Consider the following 23,533-nt stretch of genomic DNA (forward strand, 5'->3'; position numbering starts at 1 on the left):
TTTTCCTCCATGCTGTTTAATATAGGGCCTTTTTGGTTTTTCCTTTTTTACAGTGTGGTGGGAGTGCGAACGGAGAAGTACCGATGAACAGTGACGTTTGTTACTGTACACACTACTATTGCCATTAAAATAGTTTCATTTACAATAAGTTAATAGATCTATCTGTATATATTCATGACGTCTGCTGATTTCCTATACAAGGCATTTAAGAACGTCCTGGGTGTTAGGGTGTTAAAGGACCAGGTATGACTTAGTATATGGTGGATCTCAGTACACAGGCTATCGAACACATAGTCAGACAATCAGACAAGGAATAAAGCATAAAATGACGATACACATTCAAAGATTCACAAAAGAAGACTTCCTCCTCCCTCTTGGCGCGTAGTAAGTGTTGTGTGTGTACGTCCAGGAGGATGGGTGTAATCTCACACGACACTGTACTGCATCACTCACTCAAATTTAGTAATGCCGGAGGACAAAAATAGAAAATGGGCCACTTTGAGGTCAGTTTCTCTCAACCACATTCTGTCAGGAAAGGAAGAGCGTAAGACATTGTCAGAACATCGTTACCTGGCCACCTTGGAGTGTCTTTTTTTTTTTTTTTTTTTTTTGGAAATCATTATGATAAAGTGCTGCGTTGTCAAGAATGACCACCTACCCTAGTGATGGCTATAGTGATTCAGGCCTGATTGGAGAAAATTCTGATCAAACCATCAGTGAACAAATCGATGAGTCTGCCGTCTCTCCGCTGGGAATCACAACCCAAAATAAGCACACTCCACACCATAATGCTGTTTTAATAATGGCTGTGGGCTGTTTTTCCACACCGCCCATCAAACAGGGAAAAAAAACAATGCTTCCTAAGGTTGGACTACACACCAAATCCCATTAGGACTGATAACAGCAAAGACATGAAGGTGTAATAAAGGCTTGTCAAAACATAGCTAGCCACACCAGCGCACAATCCATCAGAGATATTAAAAGCAAGGAGACAAAAGTAATAACAAGCCATTAGGATTATTGAGCACGACTTTACAATGAAAGCCGTACAGGACCATACCAGCGAATCTGAATGTTTGGCCCATTTACTGCAATTTAACCACATTTTACATGGCAACAAGTTCATTTTCAGATTGTAGTGGAATGAATGGAAACCAATAGCTGGATAAAAGGGAGGAAAAATGGATACTGGAGCTTTAAATTTCAACTGCTTGCTTTGGGAAAAGATTAGCAGAAATGTTACGCTAAACATGCAAAATCCCCGGTATGGTCCTTTAATGTCATGAACTTAACAGGTGCACACATGGGCACAGAGTGCAGCTAACGTGTAGACTGTTGTGCATAGAGCTGAATAAAGGGGGGGTTAGGTGACTGCTGCTGCCTATAACAAGACTGAAGAGGCTGCTGGGAGGAGGGTGATGATGAAACAGTGTCACATGCAGTTACACGGACTAAAGCTGCTTAACACACGCAGTTTGGATCAGTTGTCACACACCACATGGCAGAGAGGATGCGGACACCTGAACGCCACACCTGTACACCCACAGAAAAGGGCTGTTTTCATTCTTTGGACTCGGCCTGTTTGCTCCAGTGAAGGTGAGATCTCAATGCTGCAGCACACAAGAGTGACTTTCTAGACAATCCAGAGGAGTCGGCAGACTTTTAATGCTCCGAACCCCAAAGCTGACCTTCGTTAAGCCACAGACCCCCATTTAAAGTGATCTTTAACTAACTGGGGACCCTGATATGAAAAATAGATTTTGTCTTGTGTTGAATTCACTTGAACAAGCAAATTCACTTGAATTCTTTCAAAAACAGGCAAAAGAGGTGATTAAAAAACCCAAAACAGCAAAGCATTAGTTTGAAAAATTGCAAAAGTTACAATAAAATGGGAATAAAAAAAAAATACAAACAAACTGTATTTGTAATTATTGAAATTATATATTTAAATGTCAGATCAGGATTGCTGGATCAATGTCAGAATTCTTGTGTGTAAATGCTTGTGAAATGCTTTGTTCAAACACTTTTGACAAGCATTTAGGCCTTTGAAGCCTGGGCTAATTCATTTGATTTCTTTTAAAAACTTGGGGAAAAAGGTGATGAGCAAATCAGCAAAAAATGACCTGAAAATGAGCAAGAAGGTTGTAAAAAAAGACAACCAGAAAAATAAGCTTAGGCCCCGTCTCCTGACATCAGTGCCTCAACAGAAGCAAATTCCTGCAGCCATGCTCCGAACTCTGACGGAAAACAAGCATATATGGATGGTGCGTTCAGGTGCCCACATACTGTTGGCCATGCAGTGTGCGTCACCCTGCCTTTGTCAATCTTCAGAGGTGTTTAAACAACACCTGCACCTCCAGTCAAAGCACAATGCTGATGCGATTATCATTCACAGGACTTTACACATTATTGATTTTGTGATACATTTCTGTTCAGAGGAGGAGGCTGCCTCCCACATTCTCAGACCTGTTCCCTCAAAGGGATATATGGCTTTGGCGTAAAACACTCAACTGCTGTTGCCTCCTGGATCACTTTCACCATGCCGTCCTCACAATCATCAGAGGGTCCTTCTCCGCCGTGGAGAAGACGCCCGTTCGAGGAGCAAGGCTGCTGCTTCATAAACGCACTGGGTGAGAGTAAAGGGTGAGTGAGCAAAGGTAGGAAAACAATTTAAATAAAGTAGTTTTTGAACAAATGCTGCTTGTGTGGCTGTTAGTGTCAGAATGAGGCGAGAAGAAGTCAACAAACCAAAAACCAAATAAAGACGAGGGATTGTCATGATTGTCACTGATTTCTGCACAATGATGAATTACATAATGCAAAAAAACCCAAAACAAAACAGCACAACCGCAGCTCATTCTACACTAGAGTATTGTTGGCTAAAACCACCTCATTTGGACTTGAGTAAAGCATCGTCCTAATTAGGAGCGTTTTCAAAGGACAGGCACCACAGAGAGCCGTTCCTTTGTCTCTGCTGCAGGTGAGATTGTGATTGGAGCAGAGCTGCTGATCAGCTCCGAGCTCGGACGACAGGCAGCTGTTGGACAGTGTTCACACAGAGATTATGACATGGACTGTACTGTGTTTCTTCAGGAGTCACCTGAAATGTCTACACATTTGATCTAGTCCAGCACAGTCAGTTACAGACTAACTTCAGCAACACTTTATGATAACCACCACTGATAAATGCTAAATTGATAGTAAATTAAACTTTAGTTAATAGTTATTTTACAGTTAACAGACAATGAAATGGTTATTAATAATGTTTATGTATTACACAACAGACTATTTATTAACAGTTTACTGTTGCACACATTAGAACCTTCTGCACACTATATTAAGTATTTGTTAATGAATACCAAATGACTTTAAGAAATAATTGGTTAAACATTACATTGATAATTAATTAAAAAATATTCACCTTGATAGAGGCCATCCAAATAATGTTTGAAGATGTACTGTGCAGTGTTTGTTAACTATTTACCACACAGCGTTAACATCTGTAGTAACTTTATAATAGTAAAACTTTATAATTACTTTGTACTTTATATATTTTATTACTATTAATAGTGTTTATAGACAGTTTACAAGACAATTATTAGCCATTAACAAAGTGTTGTAAAGTATCTTGTCAATCAATCTGTCTGGTCCATCTATCTATGTAATGTTTGTAAAAAACTTCTTAAACATTTACAAATTATTTGGTATTCATTAACAAATATCTACTATAGTGTATAAAAATGTTATAATCCGTGCAACAATAAACTCTTAATAAGTAGTTTACTATGTAATAAGTAAACATTAATGATATTTTCATTGTTTGTTAACTGTAAAACAAGTATTAAGTAAGTATTCATTAGTTTAATTTACTATAAATTTAGCATTTATTAATGGTGGTCATTATAAAGTCTTACCTTAACTTCAGAATCCCTTAGAAACTACAATTTCATTTTTGCATTTAAACATCATCTGTAATACATTAATATAATTTAAATTTAAATGACAGCGCAGACAAACGGAACCATCAGTCAGGACTCGGTGGACATACAACACTTTGGATACACATACAATCTCAACTTCAAGTAATTGCTTCAAATTCATAAAGTGAATAATAGTGCAAAATATGTCAACCAAAAAGTTAAAAAACAAAAAACAAACAACAAAAAAAATAGATTCATTCTGCTTATTTCTTCTCTGAAGAACTAAACCTTTAAACGGATGTCAGACTGCTCTTGCTGGTTGTGTCAGAGTGTTTGATCAGTCCACGTTTGGCTCACAAAGATCGATAGAAGATGAATTTCATCTTCTACTTGCTGCTTATTTGCCCTTAGTAACACGTAGGTAAAGGAAAGCAAAGGAAACTGCCATCAGATGCCAATTCAGTTGAAATCCTTTCACAACCACACATGAGAAAAACACCCTGATCATAATTGCAGTTGCCACCGCAAAACACAAGTCACATACACAGTCTGCTAAAGATCCCTTATTGATTTACATTTTGAGTGTGAAATAAACATAGTAATAATCCACGTCTTGAAACGCTTTGCAGAATGTTTTGTCGTTTGCAGTGACTGACTTGGACTAACTCTTGTACAGTGGACTTAAAATACACGCTACCAGAGTGACGGCAAGCTACACTAAGACAGCAGAAAGTTAGCGGAAATATACAGCACAGAGTCGCTAGAACATCTCAATTCATTCAGATCAACATCAAAAAGTCAAACTTGAGCTGGAGAACAACCACCTGTAAGTGTCTGCTCATAAAATGACCTTCTCGTTACATTTGATGAACCGTCTTGAAATGAGTTTCATTTCACTTTCTGTGTGTGTGTGAACTGAAACTAGACGTGACCCTCGCTGAATTCAATCAGCGTCAGTAACAGACAGCAGCTTGCCTGGCCCGCTAGCTTCAGGGTATACAAGTACAACCACCATATGGCCAAGGTCAGGCAAATTCCACCCTAAAACACAATTTCCAGAATAAATATTTGTGAATGTAAATAACTCTGTCAAAGCCTGAAGCCAGAGAACAAAGTCTATGATATAATCAAATGAATTGTAGATTATGGATTCATAGGATGCATGTTTGAGCCTTGTTTCATTGCTATGCTGACAAGAACAAACCGGAAAACATGAACATGTTCATTTAGAGTCACCCTGAGTTCTGCCCAAGCGTCTACATTGTCAACGATCCATTAAATGCCATGACTCCATGACTGGAGTCTTGGCTCTCCAGCCTTCAATGTCCACAAGAAACATGGATGTAAATTCTGGTTTAGGGTGGATTTTCCCTTACAGCCAATCGCTGGCAAATGAGCACACCATTGCTCCTCTACTGCACGAACATGGACACGCCTGCCTTCAGACGTCCAGGCCCTTCGGCTATACATGTACACACTCCTGCACATTCTTATGCATACACACAATTCATGCACGCGCACACACACAAACATATGCACACAGATGATTATTTTCAACACATTTTAAAACTGAGCCAGACTAACACAGACAAATAAACCTTTCGAGCTCCCTGCATTCCAAGACCAAACAATCGGTGTCAGACACATAAGCACGGATCGTTCAGTTCGCCCAGCTCAGTTTATTCTCTTAACCTTGCACAGCTAGTTAAGTCAGTTTTCTTGGCAGACATCTTGGTAGAAGAGAAGGAACCAGCTTGTGAGACACTCAGAATAAGGAGCAGGATCATGGGAGCGGCCTGCAGAGTTTACCAGTTGTAGTCATACACGTACATTTCCTGTTCCTGATGCTGCCGTCAGCTATTAATTGCTATAATCTTAATGAGAAACAGGAGAAAGAATTCTGTCTCTTCCACCCCTAATATCCCCATCAACCTCCAGGACCACACAGAGGAGGTCAAAGGTCGCACTGAAGGGCCGCAGAGCTCCGTATGCTCCAGCTGAGGTGGTGCACAGATTAGGAGCTCCTCTCATATGTTCGATCCCCCCAGATCTCCCCCGCCTGCGGGGTAGTGCCTCAGCCCGCCTCCCCTGCGCAGTGAGTGGAGCGCCACAGTGCAGCACCCACGCAGCAGCGATCCTATATGGTACATGGGCTGTCCTTCACGAACCGGACCGCGGCACAACCATGCCACTGTGGGCACCACGGGAACCGCCACCGCTAAAAGGTCGACCAGGAAGTGACGACTCCAGTAGCTTTTCTGAACGGGCCCGCTTTCGGATGCGGCGTCTCCCTCCGCTGCTGCCGTGCCCTCCGAGGCACCCTCTCTGTCAGTTTCACCTTCAGCATCCTTGTCGTGGACTTCCACAGCGCTGACTCCAGCCATCTCCTCGTGGGAGGTGGATCTCCTCGGCTGCGAGGTGTGAGGCTTTTCGAAACCCGGTGATACCTCAGGGCTTCTTGGATTCAACATTGCCGTCTCCACTTGGGTCGACGCTGCTAACAGCTCCACCTCAGGCTGCCTTTTTCCCCCGCTGGGCTGCTCAAGCTTAGTCTCTTCATGCCTGATTTCTTCAGTGCATTCTCCCAGCTCAAGTATGCCCTGTTCCCCTCCTGCTGGCGGTGATAAATCCCCCCGTTCGCCTGGTGCTGCTTCCTCCACCACGCCCTGTGTCTCTGCCTCAACACATCCCACTGCTTCTACCTGTGGCTGCTGCCCTCCCTCTCTGTCCAACCTCTCCACTTCCACGTTCTCACAGCTCTCTGAGATTTCCATCAATCGCTCCACATTTGCGTTTTCCTCCTTCTCCATGGACTCAATTTTCTTTTCTCTCTCCTCCTTTTCTTGCTTTTCATCTTCCTCCGCTACTTCCTTCCCCTCATATCGAGGGACCTCTATGGAACATGACATCGTGGCGGAACGTGGTAAAGGAGGGACCAGCGGTGTTTTGGAGACGGGAATCGGCTCCGTGGCCGTAGTCATGATCGTTGCTGTGGTGACCGAAGTCGTGGTGGTGATGGAGTCCAGGTCCTCCTCCCCTTCGTCGGACATCCAGGTGGAGGTGGGGCTGCAGGCCTGCGAGCGGAAGGTGCGTTGCTCTGCGATGGTGTCCAGGTCAGAGGGGTAACCCGTTGTCGCGGGAACAGGGCAGCTTTCGGTCTGAATGCCCGCCTCCCGCAGGTGGTGCAAGTAGAGATGGTGGTGGGACAGGCAAGGGTGGCTCACGCTCCCCATGCCACCCAGGGCACAACGAAAGGGTGCCAGTCGGTCGCCGGTGCACAGCTTCTCATAGGTGGAGGAGTGGGGTAGAGTGTGGGACAGATTGTGAGGCAAAGTGTGAGGCAACGTATGGGACAAGCTGTGAGGCAGGGAATTGGGTAGGGAGTGGGGCAGGGAGCCAGGCAAGGAGCTGGGCAGGGAGCTGGGTAGAGAGTGGGGAAGGGTCTGCGCATAGGAGTTGAGTAAAGATGCCGTTTCCTCAGACAGGAAGGCTGCCTCGAGCAGCAGGTCGGCCCGACTGGGGATGCTGTTCTCCCCGCAGCACACAAAGCCGCTGTCCTGGGTGCCCTCACCTGACAGACAAGGGAAGTCCGGCCCGTTACCGTTGCGGTCGGCCAGCACCTGATCACTCAGCTTGGTGTAAGTGGAGCTCCTGGTCAAGGAGCGGGCCGGGGAGGCATCGCAGGAGCATGTTCCCCTCCCATCTACCATCGGTTTGGGTATTCCACCAGGACTTTCCCCTGACACCGACGCCGGCGCTGATCCCCCGACTCGGATCCGACAGCCCGGTATGACCTCCCCATCCTTGGCCATCCCGGTCTGTGCCAGCTCCATGCTGAGCAGCAGGTTCTCCAGCTTGTGGTTCTGAGTGTTGATGTCCTGGAAATACTTTTGGACCCCTCCATCCCCGCTGAGTCCCCCTGCGTCGCTGAGGCTGGCCCGGACCGTGTCCACAGCGTGTTTGAGCTGCTGGATCTCTCGCCGTGCCTCCTTCAGGGCCAGCTGGGCCTCCACGCGGTGACACTCCTCCTCAACCCAATCCTCCTGCATCCTGGAGAGCTGGCCTCTCAGCTCATCTATCTCTGTGTCCCTAGGAGGAAGGAAGGGACATGGAGGAGGAGAGATATGAGAGAAGTTAGAGAGGGGCAGAAAACAAGCTATAAAAAAAGGCCTGGTCAAATGTGAAATGTGATGAACCAGATGGTCTTTTTCACATATAATCACTTTGACTGTTGTGCCACATTGGCAGTAGCTTCTCTGTGTGTCTAGTATTTACTTAATTCAAAATCAGTGTAAGAAAAAGGCGAATAAAGATGTGACAGAGGGGTTGACATAAAGTGAGCTTTTGCAGATACTTTGGCTGATATATTCACCAGCTTTTTTTTCAATGTCATTGCAATGGCCACATCAAAGACTGACGAGACTGTTCTACAGAAAAATAGGACTACAAATGATCCTGACCTTTATTTGCAAATGTTGAGTGTCAGTACTTCAAAAGCATAGCATTCAAGACCAGGTACCTAATTTTCAAACAATATCTGTCCACAATGCTTGACTGAGACACTTAGCCAGTACTATGGTGGATCAAGGAAGCAAAACAAGAACATGCCTACAATCAATCACCGACAGAAAACAAAAGAATGGACAAATACTCTATATCTAACTCCATGCCAATAACAGACATGAGAATGGCTCATTAAATGTGGCCTTTTTTTTTTTTTTTTTTTTTTTTAGGAAATTACATTTATACTTTACATGTGTGATGAAAGAAATATCAGTATTGATTTTGTTTGAGTGGCTGCATTTCAAGTTATTGCATTTTCAACAATATATCCTTGTACACAGGCTTTTTTTTTTAACTGATTCCACTAAAGGCATCACATCGCCACTTGGTCCTGATTGGTTCCCCACACTTAAGTATTGAAATCCTTCAAGTCAGGACATTTTGCAGCATTTGAACTGGAAAGCCTCCAGTCCAGTCAGCAGGTTTACCTCATTTTAATTAGAGGAGCTGCCACTGCAATACTGTTTAGCCTTTAAATTGAATCATACCCTCTCAAGCGACTTAATTACTCATGAAACCATCATAAAGAGCATTATCCTTTCAAAAACAAAATAATGAAAACTAGATGATAGGGTACTTTTATTGTGGAGCGCAGAAGGAAATTGTGTACAGGGGGTACATCTGTATCTCACCTGTCCTGGAGCCTGTCGATGGTTTCCTTTAGCCTGGCCCGCAGGTGTCGGATACACACCTCCTTCTGCTGCAGGGGGGTGAGGTACTGCTCTGGCGGAGGGGGGCGGATACCATGGTTGTCCGTGCATGACGTGTACTTCTGGTGACGTCTGGGACACACGGGACATGAGCAGGTGAGACAGAATAGACTTGTTTTCCTTAGTCAGTGCAACTGATTTCATTTTAGTGGTACATTTTTTTTTGCTGGTTTTGGCATGTAATACAGCCTAGACAGGTATTTGAAAGAGATTTGCTTGTTTGGCATTATCTATTAAAGAGAAAGAGAGAGAACCTATATAACTGGTGGGGACAGACACACTGCAACAGCAGCTACATTTGGAGTCTGACTGCTACAGAGTCCAAGAAATAAAAGGGAACAAATTAATTTAATTTCTTGTACAAAATGACCACAAAATGACCCCCCCCCCCCCCCCCCCCCCCCCCCCAAAATTGAAAAAAGCTACAAGAAAAATCATAAAATTGCCACAAAACTATCAAAACAAAAATCATAAAGAATTAATAGAATAAAAATAGGAAAATTAAAAGAAAAGCACCAATGAGCAAAAATGAACAGAATATTAGAAAAACAAACAAACAAACAAACAAATAAAAAAAAACAACAACAAGAAAATCACCCAAAAAAGTTTTAAAAATTCAAAAACTTAAAACAATAAAAGTCTGTCCATGAGCCACATGGGCTTCAAAGGATTAAGGTTCAGTTTATATCTAATGCATTCACATGCTGTCCCGAAATGAATGCACTCAGTCCAGTATTGTAGATTTTGACACTCGGGAGTAGGTAATGAAAGAAACTGATCATCATCAAATAAACAATAAATTAGAGAAGCTTTTTAAGTCTGCTGTGTCTAATATCTCACCCTTTGGTGGGGCTGCAGTCACTGCCCTTACAAGAGCCAGAGTTGCTGCTGCTGCTGAGGGAGGTGTTGCCATAGGGATCTCTGTTACTGGGAGGGGCCGGTGTCCGCCTGGTCCAAAGTAGGAAGAGAGCCGTTAATCTGCTGCTCGTGGCAACCACAGCAAGGCAAAACCAAGAAACCAAACTCCAGACAAGGAGATGACAATTCTGTGAGCTGCAGATCAAAACCATCACGACTGAGTTCAAACATACACATCAAACCACACTTCAGTCCAGGTCCACCAACATGCCAGTAAGACACAGAAACACACATCACAAACACATCACATTATCACCACTAGCAGTCGAAAGTGCAACAGGGAAATTAATTGAACTGATTGCATAGTTCTGCCTAGGAAACAGGGATTCACACTCCATTAGACACTGACAGTGACACCACATCTCTAAAGGATGGGATTTCTCAAAAGTGCCATGCGGTGTACAAAGATGAACACAGCTCAGACTAAAACAAACATCCAAACAAGCTACACACCCAAGCACAAGGGAAACAAACTGAGGATAAAGCTTGCAGTGTTGAAGAACACAAGAAAAAGAAAAAGTGAAATGAAGCCAAAAGTGGACATGATCCTGTGGAAACATCTTTGGACCAGCATGTCTCATGCCCAGACATTTTCCAGGATGAAACTAAGTGATCACGAAACACTCAGGTGAATGTCCACAACTAAATATTCTAAAGCAAAGTGTGTCAACATTCCCATGCTTTAGAGAAACAACACTGAATGGGGGGGAGGGACGGGAGAACAGTGCAGGAACTCAAGAACAGACCGAGAGCGAGGGGTGGAGGGTGAGTTTGTTGAACGACTGTGGCGCTCCGGAGACTTGGTGGAAGCGTATCCTTTACTCGGTGACTTGGTCGATGCATAGCCTTTAGTCGGGCGCATTGAGACCATATAGCCTGTCTCCATGGGAACGTAGTCTAGCTCTATGAACCTGCAGTAGTCAAACCTGACCAGGCAGAGACAACAGGGTGTTAAATCACAAAACACAGGAAGGAAGTGCTCGCACCTAAAAGCTACAGTGTGCATGCCAGTAATGAATGCACGCTGCGCTGTTGAGGTGAGACAATACTGCCCGGCACTGAGCATGCTGTATCGTATTAGGATTCAGTGGTGTAGTCGTGTCTCTGTGCCTGAGATGCAGGCAGAAGCTAAATATCAAGAAGCACTCAAACGCTGACAGGGCCCAAGAGAGGTGTCTCTAAAAGCTATTCAAAGTGGAAAGAGCAAATAGCTCGAGTTCAATATTTCAGGCTCCCCTTATATTATATTATTATATCTTGGAGGCTATAACTGGATGCTAACAGCCCAGCTATCTCACAGTTTGTCTCTTGTCTCTCATGTCTACACACCATATATGCATTTGTCTCGAAGCTGTGGGGCCTCAACAGTAATTTACTCTCCACTCTACGATCCGCTTCCTAAAAACAACTCCAAAAAGATAAAAATGTTCTGAGATCCTAGTGATGAGAGCAGCAGGCTAATTTGATTTTAAATTTGCATTTCTTCGCAACAGCCTAATTATACAGAGCATTTAACTCCTTGGATGCTCCCTCACAGATGTCTCATACATAGGAAGTAGGAAATTTACTATCTTAATTACATGGATCAAAGGCATAAGCAAATATGAATTCGCCCTGCGACACATCTGCTGTAGCCCATAAGCCTGAACACGACTTTGCACATCATCCATACTAAGTACAATTAAGTACAACATTACTGTAATCTGGCCTAAGGTTTCTCTTTTGAAGTGACTTTTGCTTGCTAAGATGTAGATTAAGGCAGACAGACTGAATAAAAATAATCCAGGATATATCAAGGAATAAAGCCACATAGATTAAATTAAATTTAACCCCCTTTCCTTTTGTAGAATATGCACAGCTTCAACCTGCCCTATCAGGGCAGAGTGCTGCTTCACCTAATCAGTCAATGGAAACAATCTCCTCCAACATGAAATTATATGCCCATCTCATTAGAGACAACATAAAGGCCCATAAGACGGATCTGATCCTTCGGATATCCGTAATCCTTCACTTGTCTACTTTCACCATGGTAATGCACCACATCTCCTATGTGCAAAGAAAACTTTAAAATATTGTTAAAGACAGATATACCATTTAGACGTGTTTAAATGGTAACCCTGGATTTGTGAACCTCTCACGCACTCTCACACATGTGCACTTGATTCAGCACAGTAGCGCTTTACTCTGCCCTAACCCCAACCCTAACCCTAAACCTTAACCCTAACCACACACACAGAGTTTGAACTTAGATTTACGAGAGGTTGGGTTGGGATTAACTAGGGTTACCATCTAGACAGAGCTGTAAATCCATCTTTAACTATGTTTTAAAAGTTTATTTGTACATAGGAGATGTAACGTAGGTAAGTGGACCCTTTGGCAGAGTCTACAGCCGATACGACCAAAGACCACCAAAGGGTCCTGCATCAGGGCTACTTTAACCATCTCCACTAGTCTGAAAATAAAGACATAACGTTGCTGAGAGTGGCACACATTTATGTCAGGAGTAGGAAGGAAGAGGAAGGGGGCTGCAGGTACTGTGATGGGCAACTTCTGTCAAAAATCATCCCCTGTTGTCTAATAATCAACAAAGTCATGAAAACACATACCAGCTGTTACATGACCGGTTACTATGAGAGGACAAAAGTGTTGCCCAGTCACTGGCCTCCACGGAGGGAGGTGGGGACAAGCAGGGCCAATCAGAGCAGCCAAAAGGGACTCTCACATAGGACGTGATAACACTCCTGCACTAATAATTCCTAATGGGCTTTACTGTGAATGATGTTTTGCCGTGTTGTGAAAAGACAGGCGTCGCATTATGGCCTGTCTAACAGAAACAAGAGAAGCAGACAACCAGAAAAAGGAAAGAAAATGCAGGAAAATTGATAGCGACGGTGTGGGAATTTCCCAAATTATGCAAACATAAGTGTCTGCGGTTGTACAGGGAGCTTGTTAGTAAAGCTCTCTCTGGGAGGACTGTGATTAAAAGGTGTGTTTACAAGCGACTAGCGACCTATGACTACACTTTGAGATATTTTGGATTTTACACAGTTCTAACAAGACAGCAAAATGTGAGTGGCTCTGCATGCTTCTGTATGCCAGAGCTTTTCACTATATCTCTACTTTAACATGGAGCCAAGAGGTACAAACCACGTCCTGTGTGAAAGACCCAACGGGGGAGGGAGGCCACATATGGACTACATTGTTTGTTTTAGAGGATCAGTTATGACAAAAAGCCAAGACAACGGAAAAAAAGCACAGAAAAACAGAATAGAGGACAAGCAGGGAGAAGCAGCCGCAGCTGAAAGGCTGAAGAGAAAGGCAGGTACAATAAAGAATACAACACTCTGAGTGAGAGTGGTGTGTTTGGTGCAGTCTGAGAGGCTAACCCCTCCATCTGCTGGGGTGGAGCTGGTGTCTGGACTGTGGGTGGTGGGTGAGAGTCTAGTGGAGGCAGTGGTCCAGCAGGTAGGGGATTTCACAGTGATCAGGGAGCGTTGGATAAGAGTGAGTGGGTGGTGTGCAGAAAAACTTCTTCACATAGTGGTTTAGTCCTCACATGTAAGTGGTAGATTCCAGTAGAGACAGAGACTTTGCTCATATGGCTGAAAATGTCTTAGATAGATGCAGAAACATATGAAACGTCCACAAATAAGTCTCAAATTATGAGTTAAACAAACTGAAAGCGGTGCCAATGGCAATGTCAGTGTCTCACCAGCTCTCTGCTGTGGAACTGGTCAGTGTCTGCAGCCAGCATAGTTGACTGATGGAGCGGCAGTGGTTGTTATAAACCAGTGTCACCGTCCGCCAAGCTAGACTGCCGCAGCACAGTTCTCGTAGTGCTATTTCTACAGTGCATGTAGCCGCTAAAGACAACGTCATGGTGAGTACAAAGGAGTAAAAAATGTAACCAGGTCCAAATGATGCTACTAGATGCTCCAATCCTCATGCAGCTACAAATTCTTTGCATGTCCATTGATCTCTGTGAAACAGCCAGAGAGCACACCCACTAGATTGTTTAGCCTATTGCCTATATACACTTTATTTGGACTATCCAGTGTTAGCATTCAACTTAATATCAACTTGTTTTTCAAGTGTGAGTTACTGTTACTTTTTTCAGGCAAAAATCAAGGTAGAAGATGTTTATTTTACATCTATGTCTACATCTTCTACCTTGATTTTTGCCTGCCTCTGTACATCTAGTGGTTTGGTTCCTAGAGGTAACATTTCATGTTAGCTTAGCATAAAGACTTACAGTCTATGGGGGTCGTTAGCCTAGCTCTGTCAAACTGAAAAAAAAAAAAAAAAAAAAACTGACAGCAACTCTTTACACAGTGTATGATGTGGATTTGAAATACATGTCTTGGTATTTGCTGGATGTACAGAGGTAATGGTATCAAAATGGTATCAGACAACTTGTGTCAATCTGGTAAGTTGGAAAAAGTTTATTTTATTAAGCACTCCTTTAAGACTATAAACTGGCCTTTAACCTTTTGATTTGCACCAGCTAAACTTCATATGTCCATATTGTGTGCTCAAGACATCATTCTGTCTGCACTTCTGTTTCTGGGAGCCACCAGATCGACAGGCTCATCAGCTGAACTGCAGATACTCTCTTCACATAACAGTGTCTACTGATATGCTGAATATATTTTAGGCCCCAGCTGGACTCTCAGTGTGCTTCCCTGGTGCATTTTATTTAGATTGCACCATGTAAAATAAATAGGCTCAATTTCCCTTTCATAAAATGACCAGGATTAGGACCAGAGAGAAAAATAAGAGGGACATCTGTTACATTTTGCACTCAATAGATCAAACGGTCACTGTCCTCCAACAGATTACAGGAATAGGTGGCTGGGGTGTCACTGCTGTGGCTGGACAATGGCAGGAGGAACCCCGGTCTGATTTGTGTAAAGCAAACAAATCGACAGAGAGGGCGCGCCCCAGCCACAGTTTGAGATGTTGCACATGTTGTCAGTCATCATCAGGTTGGTCTTGTTTTAGTGGCTACAGTGCATGCCAGAGCTACAGCTACAGCTACGGAGCATGCTCTCTGAGACTGTAACTGAAGTGTGTCTCACGCGGGGGGCGCGGGCACAGGAATGGCCACCGGCGCCGTGGCCGCTGGTGCAGCCGTCCCCGACACCGGCTTGGGCACCGGGACGGGCGAGGACGCCAGCATTTGCTGCAAGCGGCGTTTGGGCTGCAGCGCCTTCAGAGGGTTGAATCTGAGGAGGAGAGACGAGAGAGAGGAGGACCACAGCTGCTGACTGAGCCGTCTGCGGTAGTGTTACCATCACCACAACCACAACAAGCACGAGATCCAGACGCCTCCGCTTCATGAGGAGGCTCATCTGTTTGCGAGCCTTGCATGGAAATGACGGCTTTACTCCGCTATTTCCTTGCAGAATGACTGCTCAAGATTTTTCATTTCATTTTCAAGCTTTTTTGCCTCAAACCTTCTAACTACGTAACATCTGGACAGAACACTGAGTAAAGCGCTTACAAGTTGATTTAAGCACATTGATTGGCAATATGCAGGATAAGTACTTAAGATGTGATTGTACTGCATTTGGCAAGCCAGCCAGTTCCAATGTGTATGCCAAATTGTCTTTGCACAGTATTAATGCAGAGATGGAGGGAAACTGGAGCACAAAACTACGATTGAAAACCAGTCAGACAGTCATATTAGAAATACAGAACACACAGCTTGTTGACAAAGTGAAACAGAAAGTCTAAACCTAAGAGGCTTAATGGATGGAAAAAAGAAACACGGATGAGGTTAGTGCTGGTCCCTTTAGATGGGCAACAGAACTCAATAACATGGTACTATGCTTTAATTTGTATCCAGCAAACAGACCGTGAAGAGCGTCCACTGTAGCTGTACAGGAGAGAACACAGCAGTCCACATCAATGTATTCAATAAAAACGTATTCAGGTTGCAGTAAAAACACCCCATCCTCCCAATAATACCCTGGCCTGTCCATCAGGATCATTACAGCTAATCAGAGTTGCAGGGCAGAGCTAGAAAAAAAAAAAAAGAGAGAGAGACGGAAACAGACTGGTGTAAAACGCTGACACAACTGTGACTGCAGAGGAAAAGAGAGAGAGAGGGAGAGGGAGAGAGAAAGAAAGAGGAAGTTGGCTTCTGAACTGCTTATGGTGCTTTTACAGCAGTGGGTGGGATAAAAAAACACAACTCCCCTGGGTGAGGACCCCTTGTGGCCTTCATGGACAATGAGAAAGTTTCAGTTTTTTTAGGGCAATTATGCTTCACTGCTCATGTACACACACACACACACACACACACACACACACACACACACACACACACACACACACACACTCTCACATGCTCTGACACACATAAAATTAGGACAGCTGTCACACCACAAACTGAAATCCATTTGCTCAAGAAACATCATAACTGAGTTGTAGGAAAAAAAAAAAAAAAGAAAGATGCTTGAGGGAATAAAACAGATTTCAACAAGGAGGCGACGGAGTAAATGTGGGTCAGCTGTGTGGGATCTTTCATCTCCGGTGCCACATGCGCCCCTACTGGCCTACAACTGAATCCAGCCAGATTTTCCTCTTTAACATTAGAGAAAGTTGTTTAGTCATGGAATAGCAAAACCACTGCTTGAGCATTTACCTGAAGAGAACCAAGGATGCAAAGTGCAGGAGATGAAGGGGTGTGGTTTAAAGGGATAAAAACCAGGGCTTCTGATTGGCTGCCTACCTGCGAGAGCCCGACGCAGACCTCCTATTGGCTGGAGCAGGGGCAGACATGGGGCCGGACAGCCTCTCTCTGCGGTTACTCTTCCTCTGTCCTGGCTTGCTCTCTCTCTCTTTCAGCTCCTCAGTGACAACCGGCCTGCAGCAAAACAAAGAGACGACTATTTGGCGACTGCCTCCACTTAGACACAGACGACCAGACAGAGACAAGAGGTGGGCGGAAAATGAGAGATCGAGACTGAGACGATCACAGAGAGAGAGAGAGAGAGAGAGAGGGAAAGAGAGAGAGGAAGAGTGGTAAATACAGTGGAGACAAACTGAGGTTTATGGAGGATCTGTAATCCCAGGAATATGCACACACACACACACACACACACACACACACACACACACATACATACTATGGCAGGGGTAGGCAACCATGCACCAGGTGATTTCACTGATGACCTCACCTTAAAGCTTCACTGATCAGTGAAATCGCCTGGTGGAGTTTGTGGTTGGGATGAAAGCCTGCAGCCCCTCGGCCCTCCACGGCACACGGTTGCCCACCCCTGCACTCCACTTTTGCTGAGTGCCTGGGTGCTTTCGGCGCCTCAGCATGCAGCACGGTGCTGCTGCTGACTCAAGCCGACACTTTGCTGGCACAGATGTGGCATCAGCTTCAGCTCAGCAGCCAATCATTTATCAGCCTGGGAGCACCGACCAATCACCTCTCATCTGCCTGGTCTCAGGCCAAAGACAGAGAGAGCAGCGACCTCATCTGCAGCTCTATGTGTGTGTACACGTGTGTGTGTGTGTGTGTGTGTGGATGGAAGGGTCAGGAATGAGACTTATTCCTTTGACATAAAAATAAATCAACAGGTTTGTGCCACTTTTATTGTGTGAACCCTTGGCGAATCCACTTGATTTATTTCAAAAACATTATACATTTAAAAGGAAACACAAAAATCACCATAAATTTACCACAAAATTGACAAAAAATTGCAAAACAGATAGCAAGAAAATCACCAAGATTATATTTGTAGTATTATAATTACATATTTAAAATTGAATTACAAAAAAGTTAGTTATGCCATTATACCAATTATCCACAAAATTCAAAAATTCAGTTTATTTTTGAACATTGTGTTTTATCTTTTAAGTTTAAATTTTCCGTGTGATTTTGGTATATTTCTTCATGTAATTTGATTTTATATATATATTTCTAATAATTACAGTATATGGAACAGTATATGTAATTTCTAAATATTTTAAAATATTTTTAGACTTTTTTTTTTTTTTTTTGCTAAATTTCCAGGAATGTTTTACTAATTTTCTAGCATTTTTTTTTTGTTTCTAATTTGCTTTTTCCCCACATTTTGACAGAAATCAAGTCAGGTCTCAGGGTTACATCCTTGTAAAAGCATTTCATGCCACGTCTGAATGAAGACACAAGCATTTTGAAACTACACTGCAAAAAGTCAAAATCTTACCAAGAGTATTTGTCTTATTTCAAGTAAAAATGTCTTATTTCTAGTCAAAATATCTCATTACACTTAAAATAAGACATGATCAGCTAAGAAATAACTTGTCTTTAGACAATTTTAACTTGTTTCAAGTGAAAATTTACTTGAAACAAGTTAAAATTTGCTAGAAACAAGAAACATATTCTGCCAATGGAACAAGCAAATTTTTACTTGTGACACAAGTGAACAAGTAAAAATTTGCTTGTTCCATTGGCAGAATTTGTTTCTTGTTTCAAGCTAATTTTAACTTGTTTCAAGTAAAGCAATGCGGACGAGGAGAACGTCTGACTCCTGACAGTGAACTAAATTTATTTGGTAACCGGACTCTACAACTTGTAGATGGAAAAAGGTTCAGGGGGCAGAAGGGACAGGTTCCAGTAGTGAGAGAGACACACCTCACCCCCATCCTGTGTCCGCTATGCCCTTGTAAATGAATGTATGTGTGTGTGTGTGTGTGTGTGAGCATGCCCATGTGCCTCGCTGTATTTAATAATCTGTGCAGCTACATAGATGTAAACAGATGAGTACTTTGCAGTAAACAAATGATAAAACGGATCATAAATCACAACCCAAAGTCCGCTAAGCCCTCAGCAGGACGGCTGCCTGCACTCTCAGAACTTCACCCCCTCATAAACATATAATCACTGCCCTTGTCCGTGACCGCCGTTATGGCAAGGCTGGCACTGGCGTTGTGTTGCAGGAGCAAAGGCCAAATGCAAATACTGTACGTAATGGATTTCAGACACAGCTGTGATACTCATCGTATTCAAAATATGCTGCTGGCGTCTCTGGTCGATGGGGAAAATTGGCTGTGATTGAGAGATAAAAAAAAAAAAAAAAGGAAAGAGAGAGAATACAGGAGGAGAAAGTACACAGAGAGGAAAAAAGGGCGATTACTTTCATCAATAATTCATCACACACAGCGTGGAAGGCTCTCAAGTGCCAAGTGTGTGTGTGTGTGTGTGTGTGTGTGTGCATTAAGGCCTGTGCTATAAGTCACCTACCTATGTTAACACTTCTAAAGGCTGTGTTGTTAGTCTTAGTCTCTCTGATTTACAAAAATCCTCCCGGTACACTTACACCCCATTTCCAACCAGTTCATGCTGAAAGCTGAACCAATCGGTGAAGGAGGATATGGTTGAGTCAGTGAAAATAAAGGATAACGCTCTCATCCCGCTCCTGTTTCATCTATACAACAGGTCATCCATTCAAACCCCTCCAACACTGTCGTGCCGCCTTGAACTTTATTGCTCTCGCGCTCCAACCTTAATCCTCCTCCCTTTCAACTCCATCGCCTTCATCTGCCGCCTCTATCCTCAACATCATTCTACAACATTTCAGCTTTGATTGCACTTCATTCATCAGAGAGGTGCATCATGGACACACTGTGCTCCTGTCTGTGTGTTGTAGCATCACGTCTGACAACTGGTGTCGCGTTAAACAGGGGATACACACTACAACACTTGTGCCCTCTCTTAATGTAAATACACATGGACATATTGTATGTACATGCACAAGCACAATAACACACACTTGAAAAGCGACTTGCTCCCGGGTAAACTGAACAAGGTGGTCTTAGAGCTGTTGTTGGTCTGATTGATTCATTCACTTTGTCTGATACAGTCGAGGACGAATCCTTTTCAGACCCAGACTGAATGGCTGTCTGAAATTAGGTCCATCTCTAAGGCTTGATATTAAAAAGGATAGGGTTGGTGGGCGATTTTTCCACCAAGGCTGTATTAAAGTGCTGATTTTCATGATTTGTAACCATACAGCACAACCTCAACACCAGCTTCAGTGAGGAGTTTAAGTTCACGATCAAGTTTATTTACAGCCCTCACCACTCTGCTGTGGCTTCTTGCTGGCCGACACAACTCAACAGGACAAAAGCCATGATGCATAAACGGTTCACAGCACAGCAAAATAGGGTGAGAAATTGTCCACCCAAAAAATGATGTCTAACGACAGTGTCTAACAGGTGTCATTTTGCCTTTATGATAACAAATTGCATTAAATTGGCCCATTCTTGCTAATGCTGGGTTCACCTGAACTTGGACCTGCAATTTCCATCTTGTAAATGTCCGACCTGAGGAAACATGAGGCAGGTTGGAAATGCAGCCATTTTTTGGGTGGACAATATTAAGATGTGTTACGACTGTGCCCTGATTTCCTGATTACTGGCTAATGGTTTCTGATGCTGAAAACAAGCACATTACACTGCGTTTGACTGTTCCACATGACTGATCCACAGTTTTCTGGGTTTTATGAACAAACTGATCTGCTGTTTTGACCTCTCTGTCCATCACTGCCTCCTCACATTTAGAGCACTCTCCTGTCCGGCTGCTCCTTCTGTCTAGCCTGTCCCGTCAGCCCTGCAGGTGGTGTCCGCCATCACCGGCCGTCCTCCCCTCCGCTCAGTCGGAGGCACCAACACCAGGATTACAGGGTGGCTATGAGGGCCAGGAGCTCTTCACCCAGCTCGTCCAGGCCTTTGCCAGACCTGTGCGGATATAATCGTGGATTTACAGCACAAGACACAAATCTCAACTTTGAACATGGCAGGATCTGATGGAATCCCTGGTGTCATTTGTACCATTTGTTTTCAGTATTTTTTTCTTTTTTTTTTTTTGTAAGGATATACAGTTTCTGCACTGCCACTTGTGCAAACAGACCAAACATTTCATTGGTGCCTTGCTTGTTGTCATTTTTGGTCTACTTTTATTTCAAGTTGAGGTTCTAGTAATAAAAATGTTTTAACCATAATATAATCATTAATTACTGTAACGTTTGGGCTGCAATTATTTTAGGGTTAGATAATAGGAAGACCACTAATGACATTAACTAAAGTTCCATTCCATTCCAGTGGACCAGAGACTTTCCGATCAGGACCGTGGCTCTGTTAGGCCTACAGGGAACAAAGTGTGTGGAAAGTGTTGCCGGCTTCAGTGTGTTATCTCAGTGCAGACCACAGACATCATCATGAGTCCCAGCTGGTACAGTCCTGCTCCGTTAAAATGTCTCGTGACTGCTTCATTCAAACACAGAGACGGCAGAAGGTGCACACATCTGTTTAAACCGATGCTTTATTACACGCGTGCACATGAACACGCAGATCTCAGACAGGGTTTGGGTTTGGGCTGTGCAGCCTGTCCGGCCTGCACGTCTTTTCTAGATAATTGCGCCAATGAACATTCCTTGATTACAAAATAATCCGCAGGCCTAATCCCACTGAATCCTCTTTTATTCACATTTTAACAGTAATACAATTTGGGAGCAAACAATAAATTATCTGTCTGTACGATGGAGCGGCAGCACAAGTGTGTTATCCTGCTCAAACACTGAGAATCACAGTTGGCACAGACAACAGGCCAAAACTGCCCTTTGATTGGCTGCTGCTATGCAACCCCAAATCCTCTGGGCTCGCAGAGCTGTTAGATCTGCTATTGAGGGAAATATAATGACTGATTGAAAATTTGGAGGAGGACAAACCAAGAACTTAACAAAAAGGGACACTAATCAAAACATATTTTTCCACACACACAGACACTATAGAGAAATGACAGCTTTTCCACAGCAGCTGTTTTGACAAGAAACAGCAGGTAAACACAAGTCTCACTAATGACATTAATTAAGGCTCTGTTCCATTCAGGTCTAACAGAGCCAGGCGGCTGCTGCTGTTCATGATGGATGACTGGAAAGACTCTGCTACACTTAAATGGCATAGAGCCTTAATTAATGTCATTAGTAAGACCTGCGCTTACCTGCTAGTTCCTGTCAAAATGAAGATGAAACAGAGCATTTTTATGTCATTTTTATGGTTTCTTCCACGAGTTCTCACTGGTTGGTGTCTTTGACCAATCAGGTTGCTTGGCTAAAGCTACACATTGTAGGCACTTATTTAATCCTGTTCGGAGCTGATTTTGTTTTACTGGAGGAGGACAACATAAAATATCACAATATCGACTTGTAGCTGATCCATTTACCAACTGTGTCAAACTGAATGCACGTTCTCTGCTGTGCACTCACTTTGTAATTTTATAACACACTTTTGGCAAAACTGTAAACACTGATCTCTACACTTTTTACACATAAATAATGAATTGAGCTTGAGCCACAGGTGAACATTTGGTTTGGACAACAATGGAGTCCAGAGGACAGAGAAAAATAGGAGTATGAACTAGATGAGGACGAAGAGGAAGAAGAGGATGAGGAGGTGAAAAAGTAAGATAAAAGATATATGTATGACAAAACTTTACTGCAAACTGCTGCCCTGCACACAGAAATAAAAAGCTACAAGTGTGTTTAATTTCTACTGTCAGTGTGAAGTTGGTGTTTCATGTGCAAAAATTGTTTGCTTTTGCAAGAGCTGTATAATGTCTGGCCGGTTTGGCATAAGGTTTTGTGGCTGGTGTGTAGAGTTTTGCAAAAATAGCCGATAGTTTCAAAGATAGTGCCTGAGCAACGAGAAAAAATGTAATATGGATATTGTGACTATATTGCAGGGATGGCTATGGTTGCTTTCCAAAAGAAATTCACACACGTCAGTCATTACTGATGTGAATATAAGGACCAACACAGGTGGAGGAAAATGAAAGATCTGTTACAGTTTAATAAGCTCAAAAAAATAAACTGCATCCCTATATTATGATGAAGTCTTTGAAACCAGAATGAGACAACAATATGTAACAGTATATCATGATATTTCAATATCCAGCATGCCAGATATGATCTAGTCTCATATCATGATAGACATAATATCACCCGGGTCATAATCATATCTGTGATTTCCCTCTAACTGCTGCTTGTGGCCCAGACGTGTGCTTGTTTCTGCTGGCTGCCAAAAATGGAGCGCATTATTACAAGACGAGAATTCAAACAGGATTGCAATTATCAGATGACCTCGGATGAGTTTGTTGAGAAACAGCAGGCAATTTGCTCTGGACCTTTTTACTTGTAAAAACACAAGACAGAACATATTCACACTGGGTTAAAAGTGTAAATGCTTCTGATAATAATAATAATTGCAATTATACTAATAATAGTAATCCAGCTGAAACAGGACTCCAGAAAATAAAAAACACACCGCGGGACTATCTGAGAGTAAAGGTGATGCAGACTCTCCAACACACGTCTCCTCCTCTGTGCCTGCAGCCACTTTGGACCACTACAACCTACCTCCCTGCAT

At 43.2% G+C, this 23,533-nt stretch overlaps 1 protein-coding gene across 1 annotated transcript; it reads right to left on the reverse strand.

Annotated features, from left to right (window-relative positions):
- Positions 1 to 5,945: 5,945 nt before the first annotated feature.
- snphb (syntaphilin b) lies at positions 5,946 to 23,533 on the reverse strand. The gene is made up of 10 exons (XM_030054822.1): positions 23,524 to 23,533; positions 22,110 to 22,119; positions 20,792 to 20,848; positions 16,848 to 16,982; positions 15,253 to 15,336; positions 10,858 to 11,037; positions 10,034 to 10,141; positions 9,116 to 9,265; positions 7,364 to 8,009; positions 5,946 to 7,228 (listed from the first exon to the last, which is right to left on the reverse strand). The coding sequence occupies exons 1-10, from the start codon at positions 23,531 to 23,533 to the stop codon at positions 5,948 to 5,950; spliced, it is 2,661 nt and encodes an 886-aa protein (XP_029910682.1). The 3' UTR covers positions 5,946 to 5,947.

Source organism: Myripristis murdjan, chromosome 7 (genome assembly GCF_902150065.1).
Source record: "Myripristis murdjan chromosome 7, fMyrMur1.1, whole genome shotgun sequence".
NCBI classification, from domain to species: Eukaryota; Metazoa; Chordata; class Actinopteri; order Holocentriformes; family Holocentridae; genus Myripristis; species Myripristis murdjan.